Source organism: Medicago sativa, chromosome 7 (genome assembly GCF_051527215.1).
Source record: "Medicago sativa cultivar Bolivia chromosome 7, Bolivia_mono, whole genome shotgun sequence".
Classification (NCBI taxonomy): domain Eukaryota; kingdom Viridiplantae; phylum Streptophyta; class Magnoliopsida; order Fabales; family Fabaceae; genus Medicago; species Medicago sativa.
In genome coordinates this window covers 68,250,368-68,272,850 of record NC_140755.1, presented here as the reverse complement: position 1 = coordinate 68,272,850, position 22,483 = coordinate 68,250,368, and the positions used below count along the sequence as shown (strand labels likewise).

The window sequence follows — 22,483 nt, the reverse complement described above, 5'->3', positions numbered from 1 at the left end:
TAGCTTTGGTATCAAGTTTTTTTTTAGATGAACTTTGTTTATTAAGATATAACATGTACATCTAGACTCGTGAAAATATGATATTTTTGGTCTTCTTTCTATGAAGAATTCATATGGTGTTTTGTTCAAGATATGTCTGATATAGATTCTATTTTGAACACAACATGATGTGTTTACAACTTCTACCCCATAAGTACTTAGCCATATTAGTTTCATGAATCATGTTGCGTGCCATTTCTTGTGAAGATACGTTCTTTCGTTCTACAACCCGATTTTGTTGTGGAGTTTTAGGACAATAGAAAGCATGGGGGAATTCCATGGTTTTCATAAAAAATTCAAATGTCTTAATTACAAATTCACAATGATCACTTCTGATTTTCAAAATTCTTAAATCCTTTCCATTTTGTACTTGGGCACAGAAGATGCTAAGCATATGATATTTTTTGTCTTTAGACTTGAGGAATTTTACCCAAGTCCATCTGCAGTAATCATCCACTATGACTAATCCATATTTCTTCCCACTAATAAAGGTAGTAGTGACTGGCCCAAACAAATCAATGTGAAGAATTTCCAAAGGTCTAGAGGTTGAGACATTGTTTTAAGGTTTAAAAGAGGTTTTAAATATCAATTTTTGACATGCTTTACAAAGAGTATCTAAATGATACTTCAAATCTAATAGGCCTTTGACAAGTTATAACTTGTTGAGTTTAGATATTAATCTCCAACTAATATGTTCTAATCGTCTGTGTCGTAACCATTTTTTATCATTCATTGACAAGAGACATAAAACATCTTGTTTAGCCAAATATTTTTTTCTTCTTATAAACATTGCATTTCCTCTTGCATGTGAAGAATATGGATCCTTCAAAAGGATTGACAACTCTGCAGTTGGTCTTGTCAAACACTACCTCATAAACACTATCACATGATTAACTTATGCTAAACAGGTTATGTTGAAGTCCATCAACTAACCAAACATTATGAATAGAGGAAAAAGAAGAGTTATCAATAATACACATACCAACAATCTTCCCTATCGAGTTTCCTCCAAATCCCACATTTCCTCCCTTTTTAGAGTTAAGGTTTGGAACATATGTTTTTGTCCCATCATGTGTCATGAGCAACCACTATTCAAGTACCATGACCGATGTTTTAATTCTGTTATGAAGTATATATGAAAGATAAATAATTTGAGACTTAGGTACCCATATTTTCATGGATCATTTAGGGTTAGTTATGGATGACTTAGTCTTCATCATTGTTTTAAGTTTAGAGGTTTTTAACATTGAACAAGTTCTTTTTATCATGTCGCCTCTTTATACATTGTGGGCAAACTACACACTTTGGCTTATCCAGAGTAGGAGCCTTTGGTTTGGATTCATCTTCTATCCCAACGCCTCTTTGTTTGTTCCTACTTACACCATCAATCATTGAGGCTATCTTGTTTCTATCAATGTCATTAGAGAAAAACTCTTGAAAAGAAATTTACCAGAAGTCTCTTAGATAGAAATGCCAATAATGTCAAAGTTTACCAGAAGAAACAATAATGTCAAAGTTTCCAAATTGTTCAAGAAAACTTAAGATGGACAAGAAAATTTATATAAGAAAACTTGCTTAGCTTCCTATTGAATAGTTCATATTGTTGGACAAGAAAATCAACTACTCAATATCTTCATCATCCTTCATTTTGAATAGTTCATATTGTTGGACAAGAGAATTTGCTTAGCTTCCTTTACGTGTTGATTTCCCTCATATATAAGTGGCACAAAGGGAATCAAATATACTATTAGTAGTTGATTTGTCAACAATCTTGGTAAACTCAAGGAAAGGAAGAGTGTTCACCATAACACTTTTATCTTTAAGATGTTTCTTGTAAAGCTTTTTCTGCTTTCCTATGTGACCTTTTCTATTTATAGAAACTTCATCTGCATTAACTTGAATGGTGATGCCATCTATACTGAGGAGGAGGAACATTTCTCATTGTTTTTCTCAGGATATTTGTGTTACACGATTAAGGGTTAAATCAAAAAGACCAGGCGCTCTCGTACCAACTGAATGTGAGAAAAGCACAAGAAGGAGGGGTTGAATTGTGTTGAATTTTTCGAAAAATATTTTTCAAGTTTGAAAACAAAGCAGAGTAATGAAAAGATAAATTGACAAGAGAGAAGAGAGCAACACAGAGAGTTATCATGGTTCACCCCATAATTTGAAGCTAGTCCAATCCCCATGCACTTTCAAGAGATTTTTCACTATAGTCACACAAGATTACAACTTACTTAAAGACACAAGTCTATATTTTATGGCTCTTCTTGAGATCTTCTACAATCAGAGTTTACAAATAAATTTGATCTGTGTTTATATTTCAGACTCAAAGAGTGGTAAACAAAGTTAAGCTTAGAGTGGTTTCTAAACACTTCAGAAATTATAAGATTGAAAGTTTGTAAGAATTTTTCTAAGTGATTATGGGTGCTTGAAATTTAAAGAGAGTTTTTGCATAGTTTATAAGCGTGCAATCTCTTAATTCTTCAAATGAACAAATGTCATTTTATAGGAGAAGTGGATAAAACCGTTGTTGAAGAGTTTATACATGCGCATCGATAGCTAGCTATCAACATATTTGAAATCTTTGTCTTCAATGGATAATTCCGTTGTGTAGTACTTCGGAGACAAAAAGTATTACATAACTTATAAGCGACGTTCCATTAGAAAAAGACAATCTGGTCAGATAATCATCAGCGTTGACTGTCGACGTCGTCCATTAGAGCTTGTCTTCATGACATGGTGCATTCTGATCGGAGTTTTGACTTATAGTTGACCATTAGAGTCTTTTCATCATAACTTATCTTCTATATTGAGAGCATGTTCCATCAAAGTCAGAATATATTCTATAAACCTTCACACTTAAACAAACATTAGAGTAACCAATTGTTCTTTTATACATAGTTATCATCATTGTTCTAAAACTCACTCCGGTTCAACACAAACCCCTATCCCTACAAATAATATCCGGATAGCTATCAACTAACTATTCTTATGGGATTAGAGACAAGAGTTAATGTTAACAACACTTTCTCTAACACTCACTCTCTTATTGGTTTACATAATTGTGAGTCTACACTTTAAAAATTGAACCTACGCAAAGTGGTAAGACATCCATTGATTTCATCTAATAAAAGAGTGAATACTAAAGAGAGCGTTGCTATCATTCTTCTTATAGGCTTAGAGACAGAGAATATGGATCCTTCAAAAGGATTGACAACTCTGCAGTTGGTCTTGTCAAACACTACCTCAAAAACACTATCACATGATTAACTTATGCTAAACAGGTTATGTTGAAGTCCATCAACTAACCAAACATTATGAATAGAGGAAAAAGAAGAGTTATCAATAATACACATACCAACAATCTTCCCTATCGAGTTTCCTCCAAATCCCACATTTCCTCCCTTTTTAGAGTTAAGGTTTGGAACATATGTTTATGTCCCATCATGTGTCATGAGCAACCACTATCCAAGTACCATGACCGATGTTTTAATTCTGTTATGAAGTATATATGAAAGATAAATAATTTGAGACTTAGGTACCCATATTTTCATGGATCATTTAGGGTTAGTTATGGATGACTTAGTCTTCATCATTGTTTTAAGTTTAGAGGTTTTTAACATTGAACAAGTTTTTTATCATGTCGCCTCTTTATACATTGTGGGCAAACTACACACTTTGGCTTATCCAGAGTAGGAGCCTTTGGTTTGGATTCATCTTCTATCCCAACGCCTCTTTGTTTGTTCCTACTTACACCATCAATCATTGAGGCTATCTTGCTTCTATCAATGTCATTAGAGAAAAACTCTTGAAAAGAAATTTACCAGAAGTCTCTTAGATAGAAATGCCAATAATGTCAAAGTTTACCAGAAGATTACCAGAAGAAACAATAATGTCAAAGTTTCCAAATTGTTTAAGAAAATTTAAGATGGACAAGAAAATTTATATAAGAAAACTTGCTTAGCTTCCTATTGAATAGTTCATATTGTTGGACAAGAAAATCAACTACTCAATATCTTCATCATCCTTCATTTTAAATAGTTCATATTGTTGGACAAGAAAATTTGCTTAGCTTCCTTTACGTGTTGATTTCCCTCATATATAAGTGGCACAAAGGGAATCAAATATACTATTAGTAGTTGATTTGTCAACAATCTTGGTAAACTCAAGGAAAGGAAGAGTGTTCACCATAACACTTTTATCTTTAAGATGTTTCTTGTAAAGCTTTTTCTGCTCTCCTATGTGACCTTTTCTATTTATAGAAACTTCATCTGCATTAACTTGAATGGTGATGCCATCTATACTGAGGAGGAGGAACAATTCTCATTGTTTTTCTCAGGATATTTGTGTTACACGATTAAGGGTTAAATCAAACAGACCAGGCGCTCTCGTACCAACTGAATGTGAGAAAAGCACAAGAAGGAGGGGTTGAATTGTGTTGAATTTTTCGAAAAATATTTTTCAAGTTTGAAAACAAAACAGAGTAATGAAAAGATAAATTGACAAGAGAGAAGAGAGCAACACAGAGAGTTATCATGGTTCACCCCATAATTTGAAGCTAGTCCAATCCCCATGCACTTTCAAGAGATTTTTCACTATAGTCACACAAGATTACAACTTACTTAAAGACACAAGTCTATATTTTATGGCTCTTCTTGAGATCTTCTACAATCAGAGTTTACAAATAAATTTGATCTGTGTTTATATTTCAGACTCAAAGAGTGGTAAACAAAGTTAAGCTTAGAGTGGTTTCTAAACACTTCAGAAATTCTAAGATTGAAAGTTTGTAAGAATTTTTCTAAGTGATTATGGGTGCTTGAAATTTAAAGAGAGTTTTTGCATAGTTTATAAGCGTGCAATCTCTTAATTCTTCAAATGAACAAATGTCCTTTTATAGGAGAAGTGGATAAAACCGTTGTTGAAGAGTTTATACATGCACATCGATAGCTAGCTATCAACATATTTGAAATCTTTGTCTTCAATGGATAATTCTGTTGTGTAGTACTTCAGAGACAAAAAGTATTACATAGCATATAAGCGACGTTCCATTAGAAAAAGACAATCTGGTCAGATAATCATCAGCGTTGACTGTCGACGTCGTCCATTAGAGCTTGTCTTCATGACATGGTGCATTCTGATCGGAGTTTTGACTTTTAGTTGACCATTAGAGTCTTTTCATCATAACTTATCTTCTATATTGAGAGCATGTTCCATCAAAGTCAAAATTTATTCTAAAAACCTTCACACTTAAACAAACATTAGAGTAACCAATTGTTCTTTTATACATAGTTATCATCAAAACCTTAAAAATATTGTTCTAAAACTCACTCTGGTTCAACACAGACCCCTATCCCTACAAATAATATCCGGATTGCTATCAACTAACTATTCTTATGGGATTAGAGACAAGAGTTAATGTTAACAACACTTTCTTTAACACTCACTCTCTTATTGGTTTAAATAATTGTGAGTCTACACTTTAAAAATTGAACCTACGCAAAGTGGTGAGACATCCATTAATTTCATCTAACAAAAGAGTGAATACTAAAGAGAGCGTTGCTATCATTCTTCTTATAAGCTTAGAGACAGAGATTTGGGCCAGAAAAATTTCTACCATTCAAATAATTTTCTATAGAATGGCAACATTGTTAATAAGCTGAAACACATGGACAAACTTCACAAACAAATTTTAAAAGTAAAATAAAATATTTTAAGAAAAGTCATAAATTGTGTCAGCAAAACAAATAAATAAACCGCAAGAATTGAATTCAAATCTCTTGTTTTTTAGTACTATAAATATTTTATTATTTTTTTTAATGTGTTACTATGTCTTCCGTTTCAAACATTTGAATGCCAACAAGACAAAGTTTCACATATCGTATGAAACTGCAGCTTCTACCTTGTCAAACCAATATTCATCAATCATCATTCCTCAAAATTATCGAACAAAAACACCACTCAGCTACCTTGTTATTCACCTCTCTATCCAACACTAGCATAGTTCTTCATTCATTAGAGACAATTTTTCATTGACCCCATCATTTATTTCATCACATTTCAACTCATTGAAGGTAATTAGATCATTTTTGAGTGTTTTTCTACATACCCTTTTGAACTATCTTGCTTCATGTTATTTTTCATGATTCAAAAATTAGTTTTTTGATTGAAAAATTGTGTCTTTAGTAATTGGTTCTTTGTTTTTGCTTAAAGGGTTGTTCAAAGTGTTGATTTTTATTTGTTTTCTTGGTCATATAAGCTACTAGAGAGAGAAGGTGATGAAGGAAAGAGATGAAGAGCTTGCTTTGTTCCTTGAGATGAGGAGGAGAGAGAAAGAGAATGAAAAGAACGACCTTTTACTTCTTCAAAACTCTGAGGGACTTGATTTGTACAACTTGGGTAATTTTTTATTTTTTTTGAGTTGTTTTTGTTCTTATTATGTTCTAATTAATGATGATGTTATGGTCTGTTACATTTTTCATCACAGAATCCAATCATGAAAACACTATGATTTCCAAGATGGTATCTTCAGTTCTACCAAAGAAGACTGTGGTTGAAGAGTTCTTGAATTCAGAGAATGATAAGTCTGATTATGAATGGTAATTTTGGATTAATTGCAACTTTTAATTGCTGAAAAGAATATAGATCTTGTAAATCAATTGGATTCAAAAGATTATTCTAATTAATTAGTCTGTTTGATTTCAGAAAAGAATTCCTATTTTGATTTTCTGTTTTCAACTATTTGTAAATGAAAAGATTAAATTTTCTAACACATTCTTCTATTGATTGAAATTAATTCAAAATTTCCACTAAATCATGTAGGCCCCACATGAAATTTATGCTAGCCTAGTTTTTTTTTTAGTGATGGCCGGGGTTCGAACCCTGGACCTTGCATATTTTTATGCATCGTCCATACCAACTGAGCTAAGCTCACAAGGACACTAGCCTAGTTTGTGAAAACAAAATGTGAGTTTTATAAATAAAAGTGAAAACAATAGTAAAAAGGGAATTTTTTTCTGATACCATACATGCTCTTAAGCTTTGGAATGTGGTTGTTTCTATGTATAATTTGGTGTGGTCGAAATTCTTACTATCACAACAGTACAGTTAAATGTCATTCAAATTGCAAAAGGATTGATGAACTTTTAGAATGATTGAAGTGTTTGATTGTTGTATTTGTGCGGTCCCAAATTCGAAATAGCTGAAAAGTATTTTGCAGTTTTGATAATGACAATTTGAGGCTGCATATTCTCACATCCAGCTTTTATGTTCCTGATCTTGTCTTCATTCATTGTTTGTGATAAATAATTGATATTAAATAGTTTTTCAAATGTTTATATCTTTATCATCGTTTCCTTGATATCAATGGAACTTGGTGATTTCTCTTTTTAATGTGAAAGTTGATTATGAATTTATGGTGCTGAGTGCTTTGTCAAAGGAAACATGTTAACATCTAGCTTTTTACTCTTTATGTATTCTCTTCTGAGACTGATATAATACTTGAAAATGAGAATCATTGAACACCTTAATATTAATTTATATTGATCTGGTTTGATTAAATGCAAACTTTCAGCGGACGAATCAGAAACAAGTTCAATTTTTATGGAATTATATATGGACTTGTCTACATTGTATTACAATTTTTGTCCATCAAAACTTTTTCCTTCACGCTGACAAGAGTTTTCTGTTATCAGGCTTCTTACTCCACCTGATACACCGCTTTTTCCTACTTTAGACAAGGAAACACTAATGCCATTGAAGAATGAAACGGAGACTCGCAGTTCTCGTCCAACTGCTTTAAAGCTAAGGGTAAGAACTATTTAATACTTCCTCTGTCTCATATTACATGTCTCTTAAGGTGACACACACATAGGAAAATTATCGAGTTTACTAATTTCTATGATAAAATCTGTTTGTTTTATTTACTAAAGTACCCTATCAATAGCAGTTAGGTGAATTAAGATTCAGTTAATAAGGGTATATGCAGCTTATCACTTTTCCTCTTTGATTCTTCTACCTTACTCAAAACCTTCTACATTCATTTCTTTTATATTCCAACTAGTAGTAATGCATTATGTGTTTTTTAGTTGATTTAATTCATTCGACACATAAACCTTTCTTGTGTTGCAGGTAGATAATATCCAAATAGAACCTAGTTCAAGAAGCAATGTAGTTTCTAAGCATCATGCATCAATGTCAAGTTTTGGTTCTTCCACTAATGGCAGTAAGAGAATTTCTTCGTCAAGGGGTCCATCTCCAGCTACTTCAAGATCTTCAACTCCATCTGGAAGGCCAACATTACCTTCAACAACGAAATCCTCGAGGCCCTCTACACCTACCTCGCGGGCCACGTTAACTTCTACGAAGTCAACAGCTCCACCAGTGAGATCATCAACTCCCACTAGACCCGCTTCGAGGGCCTCAACACCTACTTCAAGGCCTTCCTTGACAGCTCCTAAGACATCTCAAAGATCAGCAACTCCTAATATTCGATCATCAACACCATCGAGGACATTTGGAGTATCTGCTCCTCCTACTCGACCTTCATCAGCATCAAAAGCACGCCCTGTTGTTGCTAAGAATCCGGTGCAGTCACGTGGCATCTCTCCATCAGTAAAATCTAGACCTTGGGAACCCTCACAAATGCCTGGATTTTCTCATGACGCTCCTCCAAATTTGAAGAAATCATTGCCAGAAAGACCGGCTTCAGTCACTAGAAATAGGCCTGGAGTTCCGAGTTCAAGATCAGCTTCTGTTGAGGCGACTAGCAATACTAAATCTAGAAGACAGTCAAACACACCTTCGAAAGGACGTGCTTCAACCGGGTTTACTCACAACAATCATAGCTCATTGCATGCTTTGAGTAGAGCTCGTTTCACCGACGGTGATGAAGAAAGCCCTGTTGTAATCGGGACAAAAATGGTCGAAAGAGTAGTAAACATGAGAAAACTTGCACCACCAAAGCATAATGACCCTTCTGCCAACAACAATTCTTATGGAAAATCTGCATCTGGTAGCTCTGGATTCGGAAGTACGCTTTCAAAGAAGTCTTTAGATATGGCAATGAGGCATATGGTATGTTCATAACTCCATTGCTTATATGTTATTACCTACAACACTACTGATTTTGTAGTTTTAATTAACGAGTATAATCTATTTAGGGAGACAAATATTATTTTTTTCATATGCTTAAACTCGGTATACTTCCTTGACGTAAAAGGCTAATAATTTCATGAGTTATTTCTATTCTGTATATGGCAGTAACAGATGGAAATGGAATGTCTGTTCATATTTGTTCTCTAAATTACTAGAATGATGGAGAATATTCATCTAGTCATGAACTATAATGAGTAACAGATAGAATAGAAAGGTATACAAATAAAAATATAAATTTGCAGTACATTTGTGATATATCTGAATTAAGTTCAAAATAAATATTCAGTACATTTGTGATTGATAGAATATGACTTTATGTAATTATGTTAGTAATTATTGCTTGACTTTATGTAATTATGTTAGTCATTATGTTAGTTATTATTAGGTAATTACTCTCCATTATTTTGTAATTACTTTCCTAGGTTTGACTCTACCTATTGTAACTATATGTACTCTTGATCATTATCAATGAAAGGCACGGAATTGATTTCCTTCATGGTATCACGAGTCTAAATTCCAGTAACCTATCTCTTTCTTCCTTACAGCCGCCGCCACTTTCTTCAACCAAGGCCGCCGCTTCCTACTCCCTTGAGCCGCCCACTGCCGCTCAAGCGTCTTCCTTAGCCAAACCAACTAGCAGCTTTCTCTTGTGTCGCGCCTCTCTCTTGCGCAACCCATTGCTGCCACACCATGTCTTCCTCTCCTGCCATGTCGTCGTCCGCCGCCGTGTCCTCCACCACTGCCGCGACCTCCAATTCGGCAAAACCTGATTTTCATCCGGCCCTTGCCGTGACCAATATAAAAAATAGCATTCCCTTTGTGCTAGAAATGGAGAAGGATCACTACGCCATGTGGGTTGAATTGTTTGAGATTCATGCTCGTGCCCACAAGGTTGTCGATCACATTATTCCTCAACCTGGAAAAGAGAAGCCTGCTTCCACTGATGCTAGTTTTGAAATGTGGACAATTCTCGATTCAACGGTTCTTCAATGGATTTATTCCACCATCTCTTTTGATCTCCTTACCACCATTATGGAAAAAGGATCCACTGCCATGGCTGCCTGGAAACGTTTGGCTGACATCTTTGAGGATAATCAAAACTCACGTGCAGTTGCTCTTGAGCAAGATTTCTCATCCACTCGCATGGAGGATTTTCCAAATGTTTCTGCCTATTGTCAACGTCTCAAGCAACTTTCTGATCAGTTGAAAAATGTTGGAGCACCTGTCAGCAGTCACCGTCTGGTCCTTCAGCTGGTGTCTGGTCTTTCTGAGCCGTACCGCGGGGTTGCCACCTTAATCCGCCAAAGTAATCCATTGCCATCATTCTTTCAGGCGCGATCCATGCTTACCTTGGAGGAATCCGGCTTGGCAAAAATGCACAACACTAGTTCTCATACTGCCTTGCACACTGCAGCTCCAAAGGACTCTGATGACTCCCCTCAGCAGCACTCAAATCGTCGTCAGAACAACCGCTCTAGATCTGGACACAACCGCAACAATCAGAATCGCCCAAGAGGGCGTGGACAGCGTGGTGGTTCACGCTCCGATGGCCCCTTTGGACCTGCGGCAGCAGCTTCTTCCTGGCCTTCTCAGCCCTGGCAGCAGCAGTATCCACCCTGGTCTCCTTGGGGTTGGACCCCACCTCCTTGGGGTGTGCCTCCTTGCCCTTATCCTACATCTCAGTGGACTCGTCCCACCGGTCCTTCAAGTCAGCCGGGCATTCTAGGTCAGCGCCCTCAGGCTCACACTGCTACGGTTTCACCAGCACCCACTGACATTGCAGCTGCTATGCATACCATGTCTCTCACTCCTCCGGATAGCACATGGTACATGGACACTGGAGCTTCGTCCCATACAGCCGCATCGCAAGGTAATCTCTCGTCTTATTCTAATTTGAGTCATTTAAATCAGAAACTGATTGTTGGTAGTGGACAAGGTATCCCAATTCAAGGGTCTGGTCACACAACTTTACCTACATCTCACAAACAGAAACCCTTAAACCTTAACAATGTTTTACACACACCACAAATTATTAAAAATTTGATTTCTGTGCGACAACTCACAACTGACAATAATGTTTCTGTGTCATTTGACCCATTTGGTTTCTCGATATTTGACTTTCAGACGGGGATTTCTCTCATGAGATGTAATAGCCTCGGAGATCTCTATCCAGTCACCTCTCCCTCTCACTTTGCTGGTCTTGCTTCCAGTATCTGGCACAGACGCCTTGGTCATCCTAGTTCTTCTATTTTGCAGTCTCTTCATAAAAATAAGTTCATTAGTAGTGAACAATTGAGTACTAAGACTATTTGTAATTCTTGTGTGTTTGGCAAACATGTTAAGTTGCCTTTTAATTCATCCAAAAATGTTACTTTAATTCCATTTGATATTTTACACAGTGATTTATGGACATCACCAATTTTAAGTTCCTCTGGTCATCGGTATTATGTTTTATTCTTGGATGATTATTCTGATTTTTTGTGGACATTTCCTATAAGCAACAAGTCTCAAGTTTTTGAAATGTTCATTTCACTTTCCAATCAAATTCGCACACAATTTTCTCAAACTGTCAAATGTTTTCAATGTGATAATGGGCGTGAATATAATAATTCACTATTTCATAAATATTGTGTTGATAATGGTCTTATTTTTCGTTTCTCTTGCCCTCACACATCATCTCAAAATGGCAAGGCGGAACGTAAGATACGCACTATTAACAACATGATTCGCACTCTTCTCGCTCATTCGTCTGTTCCTCCCTCATTTTGGCATCATGCACTTCAAATGGCCACATATCTTCTTAATATACTTCCTCAAAAGAATCTAGCCAATTACTCTCCAACCCAACTCTTGTATCACCGTGACCCCTCCTACACACATCTTCGTGTCTTTGGTTGTCTTTGTTATCCTTTGTTTCCATCAACTACCATTAACAAACTACAACCACGCTCGACCCCGTGTGTCTTCTTAGGGTATCCCATTAACCACAGAGGTTATAAATGTTTTGATTTGTCGCACAGAAAGATCATTATTTCCCGCCATGTAATTTTTGATGAGACCCAATTCCCCTTTTCCCAACTATCTTCACCACCTCTCCCTGACTATAAATGTTTTACTGATGACTTACACCCACATATTGTCCACCAGTGGAATAATCCTACCTTACAACCTCTTCCTGCTAACCCTCCTAGTCCGCCACCTGACCATCTGTCTCCCTCTATGGCCGGAACCCCTAATACTTCTCCTACCATGACATCTTCTTCCACCTCTATAGATTCACCTAATACCTCTCCATCACCTACACCACCGGCCCCGCCCGCACGTCCTACTAGGACCATGGCCACCCGTAGCATGCGAGGTATCCACAAACCCAGAAAACTCTTTAACCTTTCTGTCACCATTGATGATCCGACCATCTCACCACTTCCCAAAAACCCTAAACTAGCCTTATCTGACCCTAATTGGAAATCCGCAATGCAGTCTGAATTTAATGCTCTTATTAGAAATAATACGTGGGATTTGGTTCCACGACCTTGTGATGTTAATATTATTCGTTGTATGTGGATTTTTCGTCATAAAAAGAAATCTAATGGTGTTTTTGAGCGTTACAAGGCTCGTCTTGTAGGTGATGGCAGGTCACAGATTGCAGGTGTAGATTGTGATGAGACATTCAGTCCTGTAGTAAAACCGGCGACGATTCGCACCGTTCTCACCATTGCACTGTCCAAATCCTGGCCTATTCATCAGCTAGATGTTCAAAATGCATTTCTACATGGTGACCTTCATGAAACAGTATACATGCATCAGCCACTAGGTTTTCGTGATCCTCATCGCCCAGATTATGTGTGTCGATTGCGAAAATCACTTTATGGTCTTAAGCAAGCGCCTCGTGCCTGGTACCAGCGCTTTGCTGACTTTGTCTCCACCATTGGATTTCAGCATAGCACTTCAGATAACTCACTCTTCATCTACCGACGTGGCTCTGATATGGCTTACATCTTGCTTTATGTTGATGACATCATCCTCATCACCTCCTCCCATGATCTTCGAAAATCTATCATGGCACTCCTTGCATCTGAGTTTGCCATGAAGGATTTGGGTCCACTGAGTTACTTCTTGGGCATTTCTGTGACTAGACATGATGGTGGACTCTTCCTCAGCCAGAGTACTTATGCTAGTGATATTATTGCTCGAGCAGGCATGGCCTCGTGCAAACCTTCTGCTACTCCAGTTGACACCAAACAGAAGCTCAGTACCACCGCCGGCACTTCATATGACGATCCTACTCTATATCGAAGTCTTGCAGGAGCCTTGCAGTATCTTACTTTCACCCGACCTGACATCTCTTATGCTGTCCAACAGGTGTGTTTTCACATGCATGCCCCTTGCACCGACCACATGCTTGCCCTCAAACGCATCTTGCGTTATGTTCAGGGCACCCTACACTATGGTTTGCATCTTTATTCATCCCCTATTGAGAAACTTATCTCCTACACTGATGCTGATTGGGGTGGATGTCCTGACACCCGTCGTTCGACCTCTGGCTATTGTGTGTTTCTTGGTGAAAACCTCATTTCCTGGTCTTCCAAACGACAACCCACACTTTCTCGCTCCAGTGCAGAAGCTGAGTACAGGGGTGTTGCTAATGTGGTTTCTGAATCGTGTTGGCTTCGCAATCTTCTCTTAGAGCTTCACTACCCACTTTCCCAAGCTACTTTGGTGTACTGTGATAATGTTAGTGCCATATACCTTTCTGGTAATCCAGTGCAGCATCAACGTACTAAACATATTGAGATGGACATTCACTTTGTTCGGGAAAAGGTCGCGCGTGGCCAGGCACGCGTCCTTCATGTTCCTTCTCGTCATCAGATTGCTGACATTTTCACCAAAGGCCTACCTCGAGTTCTTTTTGATGATTTTCGGACCAGTCTAAGCGTCCGTGAACCTCCCGCTTCGACTGCGGGGGTGTGATAGAATATGACTTTATGTAATTATGTTAGTAATTATTGCTTGACTTTATGTAATTATGTTAGTCATTATGTTAGTTATTATTAGGTAATTACTCTCCATTATTTTGTAATTACTTTCCTAGGTTTGACTCTACCTATTGTAACTATATGTACTCTTGATCATTATCAATGAAAGGCACGGAATTGATTTCCTTCAGTGATGTATCTGAATATGCAGTATTAAACTAAAAATGAAAACTGTATTTGAATTAAATGTAATATATTAACTATGACTATGCTACAATAAAATGATGCCTAAAGTTTGAAATTAGTTTATTGCTTTTTTATAGTAAAATGTCAATGATTTCTCTTATGCAGGACATAAGGCGAAGCGTTCAGGGTAATATGCGGCCACATGTGACAAGCATTCCAGCTTCGTCTATGTACAGTGTGAGATCAGGTAGTTCATCTAAGAGCAGGACAATGAGTTTTTCCGATTCGCCACATGCCACAAGCAGCACTGCTAGCTCTGAACTAAGTGTAAATAACAACTCCATATCTTATGGAAGTGAGATTGAAGAAAATGATTTTTAGAAGATGGTTTATTAATCATCAGGACTCATATGATGGTCAAGGCATGATTATTACTGCTTTTGCTATTTTATTTGTATGTGGTGGCACAAATAGCACAGATATTGGTGTGATACCAAGTAAATGTGCTAATGGTAGAAAGTTTGTAGCATAGCAGTTACCTTGAGACATTTTATGATGTTTGTTGTAGGAAACCATATAGCTATAAGCTTGTTTGTGGTACATCAATCACTGTGTTGAACATTTTGAACTATCAATTGATGAGCTTGTTCAATTGTTACTTACTAAATTTGCTTTTTCAATAATCTTGACTCTGATTGTGTTAAAAAAAGTAAAATAAAAATAGAAAGAAAGATTAAAACAAACTTTTTGAATGTTGATTTCAAGCTATTGTTTTGTCTTTGTATTTATTTTTTATGTAAACAGGATCTGACCCCTTTTGAATAACTTCTTTCATTCGAACCAAAGTTATTTACTTAGGCTTTGTTTGCGAGTTTTGAATATTTGAATGGAGGGGAGGGATTTGGAAAAAAAAAAAAGGAAGAAGCAAGTGGTAAAAATAGATGACATTGAGAGGTGAAGACTTTTGGGGTTCATTTTTCTTCATAATACAAAACCCTCCTCATTTGGGGAACTCGAAAATTGTATTATAGGAGGGTTTTGAAGGTTTATATGAATTCTTCAAATTTAATCTATGTAGTTACTAGATAGGATATATTGGTGAAGAAATAATTAATGTACTTCGAAATTTGAAAACGGTCTTATAAAAAAGGACAAAGGAAAAACTCAAAAGGATTATAATTAGGGGCGGAGGTAGTATAATATTCTTAATACTAAAAAAGCTTATATTATGAATTTAGTTAAGTTTAAAACAAATTGTTGCACTCATTAGGTTTTTTTTGGTATTAATTTAGGTTCTGATTTGTCCTCGTGAACTTAACTCAGTTGTTAAGAATATTACGTAATATATGTACGAGTTGGGGTTCGAATCCCGAACATTACACTTCTCCACATTTAATGTTTGAGTTCCAGTTACTAGGAAACTTGATAAAAAAAAATTAGGTTCGAATTTTTATTTAATTTAGGTTCCAATTTTTGTTTCATTTGATTTAAATGTACTAGACTTTTCACCCGTGCTGTCGCACGGGTCATATACAATGTAAATGTAGTAGGGAAAAGCAAAAATACATCGTATATTTTCAAATGTCATAACTTTAAATTCAATAATAATGGAAGTTTTTTGTGTCTACACATTTCGAAAAATTTCTTTAAACATTGTCTTCATCTATTAGCAAATTTTTTAGACCGTTTCTTGAGGTGACCGTTGAAAATTGTGCCCGTGAACTCAGATTCATATCTATATCAATCCCAGTTAGGCTTCTTTCTGAACTTTTTTCTGTATTAATTGTACTTTAAAAGAGGTTGGTTTTCAAAACCTAAGTAAACAATGAATTTAAAAACATTAATTGGCTTCTGCTTGTACATAAATGCGTTTATCATTTAAAAGACTATATTTTAAGAGTGTAAGTGGACCGGGTAAATCCAACGAATTCAACAGGCCGAACCAAACCAACCCGTATACACCCGTGCTGTTGATTGGTTCAAGTCAAAAAATGATCCGAACTGAAGGCATTTCAGAACAAATTGTGTAAAGAACAATATGGTGAATAAATATCATAAAAAACAAAAAGAATGGAATAACGTATTTTCCCAATTCCCCTTGTAAATTTATTTTCCAAATGCAGTTTGCTAAGGTCCTACAAAGAAACACTCTTTAACAATTTTCGTTTTCATTGCTACATCTTTTAAGCAATGAATTCTTCAAATCTAATAATAATCAACTGGAATATACAATCTTCTATTTCCACATGTTATATAGAGTTGGCAGACTCATCATCCCATTTTTTTTCATCCTTCAATTGAAGGTCTTGTGTTGGGCAATCTCCTACCATTCACAAAGGAACTGAATAAAGGCAGTGCTCTAGAAGGTTGTACATAGGGTACCATGTGAGCACCTCCCCGTACGGTGGCGAAAATTAACAAATTTCCATACTCAAAGTTGCCCAACCTCCAACCTACACATAGATATGCAATGCAATTAATCAATTATTACCCGTCCAAATAATGGTTCGCTTAAATTTTACAAAGCTACAATGCTATAGCACTGCTAAATAGCGTATCTCATAACAATAATGATTTGTTTAAATTCCACTACGCAATAGCGCCACTATAGCCTTTATTTGACAACAGTGACAAAAACCACTGTTGCTTTGGAAAACTGGAGCGAAAAAATTGAATAACCATACTATAGAGTACTGAACTTATTTTTCGAAATACAGAAAATGGTTAAACTGTTAAAATAAAATAAAAATTGCCTGGCCTTTGCGGAACCAAGCTCCATATGGGACTGTAATCTTGAACTTCAGGTCATTAGCCAGTTCACGAATGAGTGTTCGAGAACCTAGCAATGGCACAACGGAATCTTGGTCTCCGCTGTCATAATAATTTAACAAATGATTAGCTTCTTAGTAATCAGAGGATTTCAAGAGAAATGATCAATAGAGATTTGGAAGCCTGAGAGTGAGTAAGACTTGTAAGGAGTCGTTCTGATAAAAGATGTAAAATGAATAATAAAGTATAGTATCTATAGGGACAGATCACCTAATTAATTTATAACTAACTTATTGATATTAACATAATTAGTATTCTGTAACATAGCTTACTATCAAAAGGCAAAATTAAATAGCCAATTGGTCTCTTTTGTTGAAATTAGTTACCTGAAAACCCATACTGGAATATGGTTTTGAACAATCCGTTTGAGAATTGGAAGCATATTAATGTTAGGATCTGTATCACTGTAATTTAAAACACTGCAATAAAGAAAAAGTGCAGATCAGACATCAGATCACTAATGAAATGAATAAGAAAAAAAAAGACATATCTATTATGATTATAGCAGCCAAGATTTCAAGTAAGTTTAAAAATCTCAATTATCAAAATTCCAAAAATAAAATAAAATAAATCAACATGAGAGGCAATGATTGTTTATATTTTATAAGCTATATTAAGACGATATATCCAGTAGATTGTAATAGTGAAAAAACACAGTAAAGAATAGTTGTGCCAAAAGCCTTATTGACAAAGAACAGTAAAAAACAAAATCTCAAGACGGGATAGAGACTTAATTTAATAAAGTAAAGTAAAACATTAACAAACCATACACTTGCTTAATTTAGTAAACCATTTTGTGTTCACTTATCATTTCTCTTTGGATAGAGACTTAATTTATGTTACTAACACACCATATACTTGCTTAATTTGTGGATAGAGACTTAATTGGGTACAAGTAAACAATCTAGCAAAGTAGTACATGTAACATCATAAAAGGAGGGAAAAATTATATTTGGACATCATAATAGATTATAGAAGATTAACCAAACAAAGAACTATTAATTAGACAAAGAGCGCTATTAAGCACAAACAGAGGGAAAAATCAACGTGCATAATTATTATGTAGCATGAAATTGAAATCGTATGAGAAAGAACTATGAATACACATAACAGCTTGTTCCTCAACAGCTAGATTCCACCATGGGGTCCTATTCACATTGACAAACTATCTATATTAAAATTACTTCAAAAAAAAAAACCTCCCTAATATCAATAATAATGCCACATCTGTTAGGTTGGTTATTCATTAACATATTCTGCTGCAACTTGGCTTGTTAAAAAAAAAACATATTCTGCTGCAACTTTCCGAATCCTTAATACTCCTATTTCTGATTCATTGCAACTAACTATAAATTGCATAGATTAAGTTTCCTAATCTATAAAAAATATACTAAAACAACTAACTATTTGGAATACCAAAACTGTAAATTTATATAGAAATCAGTAAAAGTATTGTGGATATAATAACTTAAATTTACATTGTTACATTAATTTATCGCCCAGCTTCAAATTAATCAAAGATCCTTGTTTAGATTTCAGTTTTTTTAGGCAGTGTTTCTATCAAGTATCAACTGAAACCTTGTTAGAAAACCTCAAAAGAATCCTATTAAAAATAAGATTAGGATCCATGTATTTACTTTATTATATATATAGGATCAGCATATCGTATCCTATCATATCATGTAAATAAGAACCGTATCCTATCATATCGTGTAAATAAGAACAGAATATCCTGTATATATTATTGTATTAATTGATTTGACGTCTATATAAAGAGAGCTCATTGTGTAGTTGAAACACATGGTCTCGCCATAAGTCCTAGTTTTTCTCATTCAACAAACTCAAATACTTCATTTGCCCTATGTTAGAAAAGCTGAAGCTAGACAAATACAAATGAGTTTAAGCAACACCAAACTGATATGCACCTACCATGTCAAAATCATTGGAAGCTGCTGTTAGATTTATACCAACTCCACCAGCTTTAAGTGACATCAACAACACCTGGTGCAAGAGATAACTGGTGATGGTTATTATTAGTCAAAGCATTGAAACAGTTCACTACACTGATTAGGTAACAGATAAACATGATGAAATATGTTAAGACCTGTATGTCGCTGTCTTCTGAGAATTGTTTGATTACTTTTTCCCGTTGCTGCAGATTCAATGTCCCATCAAGACGTACAGATGAAATTTTATTCCTGAACATAGATGATAACACAAATATAATGATTAATTAACCTCTGCTATCATTGTTCTTGGAAATTGGGTTAAGACAAATTCAACCTTACAAAACCGGCTTGAAAGGTGAGGCCTGTCCAAGATTTATAAACACTACACGGGTCATATGCTATCTACTTGGTGTTTCAAAATACATTAATATAACAAACACTAATTTCAGAAAGTACATTGCAATTTGCAAGTGATATATTTAAGTCCATGTTTTTTACTTTTGTTCCAAGCAGCTATACAATTATTACTGGTTCTGCCATACATACTCTTATGTAAGAATGCAATTTTTATCACATATAGTTAGGATGCTATTTCTTGTCATGATAGGCTTTAACATAATTCATGAACTTGTCTTAATCAGGGAGGAGTTTTTATTTAAATGGAACAACATGTACACTGCAAACATAATGAAGAATTTTTTAACATGTTTATGTTTCAACTGCACAAATACGGGACCAACCAAATGAATCATCACAGCACAGTTCGTCTATACTACATAAAATTCTGTTGAATTTGAGCAGAGCATTTACCTATGTCCATTTACCGTTATTTCAATTTCCAGAATTGTATACAAACTGAATTCACACCTGCACAAATACAGGGAACAACGAAATGAATCATTCACATCACAGTACGACTATACTATTTAAAATTCTGTTTGAAATATTCAAGTTACGTTTTTTACTATATACTATATCCCAATGCTACTACAAAGACAATTAAGATACGAAAGTTAATATTATGGTAAAGTTAAAACAATAATGAACCAACCTTTTAAGCTAAGTAAATCACATGCAACCTTCCAATTGTTTCCTGCCATGATGAAAGAATTCATGTGCGACATTTCCAACCTTGCAGAACGCTATCTATTACCTTCAATCAAAGCTGCAAATCAAGAATAATGAAACACAGCAACAATTAAATTTCAATCAAATTTTCATAATATATTAATTTCCAATGTCAAAACCAAATAAAATTAACAGTTGAATTAAGATCAGTGAACAATCAGATATCATTACAGCTCAAAATTGTTTCTTAAAAAATTCAACAAAATCAAATAAAAACTAAGATCAGTGAACAATCAGATATCATTACAGCTCAAAATTGTTTCTTAAAAAATTCAACAAAATCAAATAAAAACTAAAACTGAGAAGGGGGTGTTGGTTTATGACATAATGTTAAAGAAAGAACAAAACAAACCTGTCAAAATTACCAATAGGAGAAAGTAGGTATAAATGTTAAACCTGTAGGTGACACCGTTGAAGAGGCATTCGATTTCGCATGGGAAAGGAGATAGTGGGAAGGGTGCAGTTGATTTTTGATTCACAACGGGAGATTCTGATTCGGAATTTGGATCAGCGTGACGATGATCGGCAACATTGGACTCATCAGAGTGTTCGTCGTACTGGCATGGCGTTGGTGTTGAATGAATGGGAAGCGGGAGAGACAACGGGACGGAGAGACCTAAAGAGTAGGCCGGAGGAGAAAATTAACGGCTGAGTCCGCCGGCCCAGAAGCTTTCGAATCAACGATTCGTGAGAGAGAGGGTGAAGAGAGAAAGCGATTAAAGGGAAAAACTGTTGCAGAGAACGAAAGAGCGATATAGATTCCGGTGAACCGTTAGATTCCGGTGGCAGAGGTCCATGGTGGTATTCAAAAAATGGGTGTGAGAGAGAAGGGAGGGAGAGAGGGGTGTGTTAGGTCAGAGGAGTGATGGTTTTCAGGGAAGAGAAAGAGGTTCGTAGAGAGAAGTATTTAGGAGTGATGTGTTGCTTTAGGGGTAATACAGTAATATTAAGCATTAGGGTTAGGTTGAAATTAGGGCAACAAAGTTTGCTTGGGGCAACTTTTATATATAGATTGAAGATTGATTTGTCATGAAATTCATGTAAATTTATAGTGGTGATGATGGTCAAATTTTTAAAACATTGATACAATCAAATCATACGATCATTATCATAGTTCCATCTTTATAGGTTAGTTCCTATAGCATCTCCATAAATATATCTATATGACATGATTTGATTGGATTACATGCACATGTATAAAATTCTACACTATCAACGTATACAAAATTAATCCAATAAATAGTAAATTTAAAAATTTCCATTAAACATTTTAAAGATTTAATTTGTATACACATATTTTTGTTCATGCACTCAATCGAATCAGTATACCACATTTTTTGTTTTTTAGGTTAGATTTTAAAATATCTTTACAAATACATGATTTATTTGTTAGATTCATATAAAAAAGTTTTAAAACATTTCTTCAGAGGAAAACAATTTAAGCATAAACATTATTCTCATATTTAAAATATGGTGTAAACTCAAGGTACATGATTCATGTTTTTGTCGTTAATAATGCTGCTTCTGCTTTCGTGAAATCAGCCGGTGAAAATGTTCGGTTTCAACACAACCGGGTTCAAGAAAAAGAGTAAAGAGAAAAGGAGCAAGTTGTGGTTTTGGAATGGGAGGTCAGAAATCTCGATATCTTGAGATTTTGAAAGTGGTCATATGCTTCTTTATCGACGATTGCCCAAACTTAGAGAAATGACAAGAGGTATGCATGCGAGATTGTCGAAATATATATCTGATAGACATAGAAAATGCTGGATTTTAAGTAAGGGAAGAGGTGTATCTATCAGGAAAGACTTTCTGTCAAGGTTTTGGGTTAAGGAGAACAGAGAACTAAGCATGTTTTTCCACATTAGCAAAAGAGAAACTTGAGTCTGCTGGTTGTTTGATCACTGTGCTTTGTAATTTTATGTTGTTGGCTAAAGAACTTTTCTTTATTCTTCTTCTCACACTCAATAATATTGTTAAGTTAGAGTTGAACGTATCTACTTGATAAGTAGTCTCTGATGTTGGACTGTTTGGCTCGAAAGAGACGCTTTGCTTGTTGCTGTCGCAAGGAGCTGTTGGTTCTTGGTTCAATTTCGTGTTGACGGTTGATCCATACACCGTATATTAGGCATCCACCAGTGTTGTTTTTATTTCTTTGTATCAAGTTGGCATACATTTTCTGTGGATTGACTAGGTTAGATTAATGTCCCCCCAGTTTTTTTT

The 22,483-nt window shown here is 35.4% G+C and overlaps 1 protein-coding gene and 1 pseudogene across 4 annotated transcripts; one reads left to right on the top strand and one right to left on the bottom strand.

The window, feature by feature from the left end:
- Positions 1–5,868: 5,868 nt before the first annotated feature.
- On the top strand, positions 5,869–15,024 carry LOC146907982 (uncharacterized). 3 transcript variants are annotated; one of them, XM_085723071.1, is made up of 6 exons: positions 5,869–6,113; positions 6,306–6,438; positions 6,527–6,638; positions 7,734–7,848; positions 8,170–9,114; positions 14,523–15,024. In XM_085723071.1, the coding sequence occupies exons 2-6, from the start codon at positions 6,318–6,320 to the stop codon at positions 14,736–14,738; spliced, it is 1,509 nt and encodes a 502-aa protein (XP_085579197.1). In that variant the 5' UTR covers positions 5,869–6,113; positions 6,306–6,317; the 3' UTR covers positions 14,739–15,024. The 3 variants fall into 3 exon arrangements, with proteins under 3 accessions (XP_085579197.1, XP_085579194.1, XP_085579196.1); XM_085723068.1 differs by having other exon boundaries at positions 6,299–6,438; XM_085723070.1 differs by having other exon boundaries at positions 6,253–6,438.
- A 1,343-nt stretch (positions 15,025–16,367) lies between these two features.
- LOC146907981 (serine carboxypeptidase-like 42) lies at positions 16,368–20,719 on the bottom strand (annotated as a pseudogene). Its single transcript, XR_015018196.1, has 8 exons — positions 20,660–20,719; positions 20,187–20,300; positions 19,946–20,002; positions 19,291–19,384; positions 19,116–19,187; positions 17,513–17,605; positions 17,111–17,228; positions 16,368–16,810 (listed from the first exon to the last, which is right to left on the bottom strand). The product of XR_015018196.1 is annotated as a serine carboxypeptidase-like 42 (transcript).
- Between the last annotated feature and the right edge of the window lie 1,764 nt (positions 20,720–22,483).

What these genes read in the sequence shown, in the direction of transcription:
- LOC146907982 (XM_085723071.1), top strand. Translation starts at nt 6,318, where the DNA reads ATGAAGGAAAGAGATGAAGAGCTTGCTTTGTTCCTTGAGATGAGGAGG. An exon ending in GATAAGTCTGATTATGAATG is followed by an intron (nt 6,639 to 7,733) that starts GTAATTTTGGAT and finishes TTCTGTTATCAG; the next exon opens with GCTTCTTACTCCACCTGATA. An exon ending in CAACTGCTTTAAAGCTAAGG is followed by an intron (nt 7,849 to 8,169) that starts GTAAGAACTATT and finishes CTTGTGTTGCAG; the next exon opens with GTAGATAATATCCAAATAGA.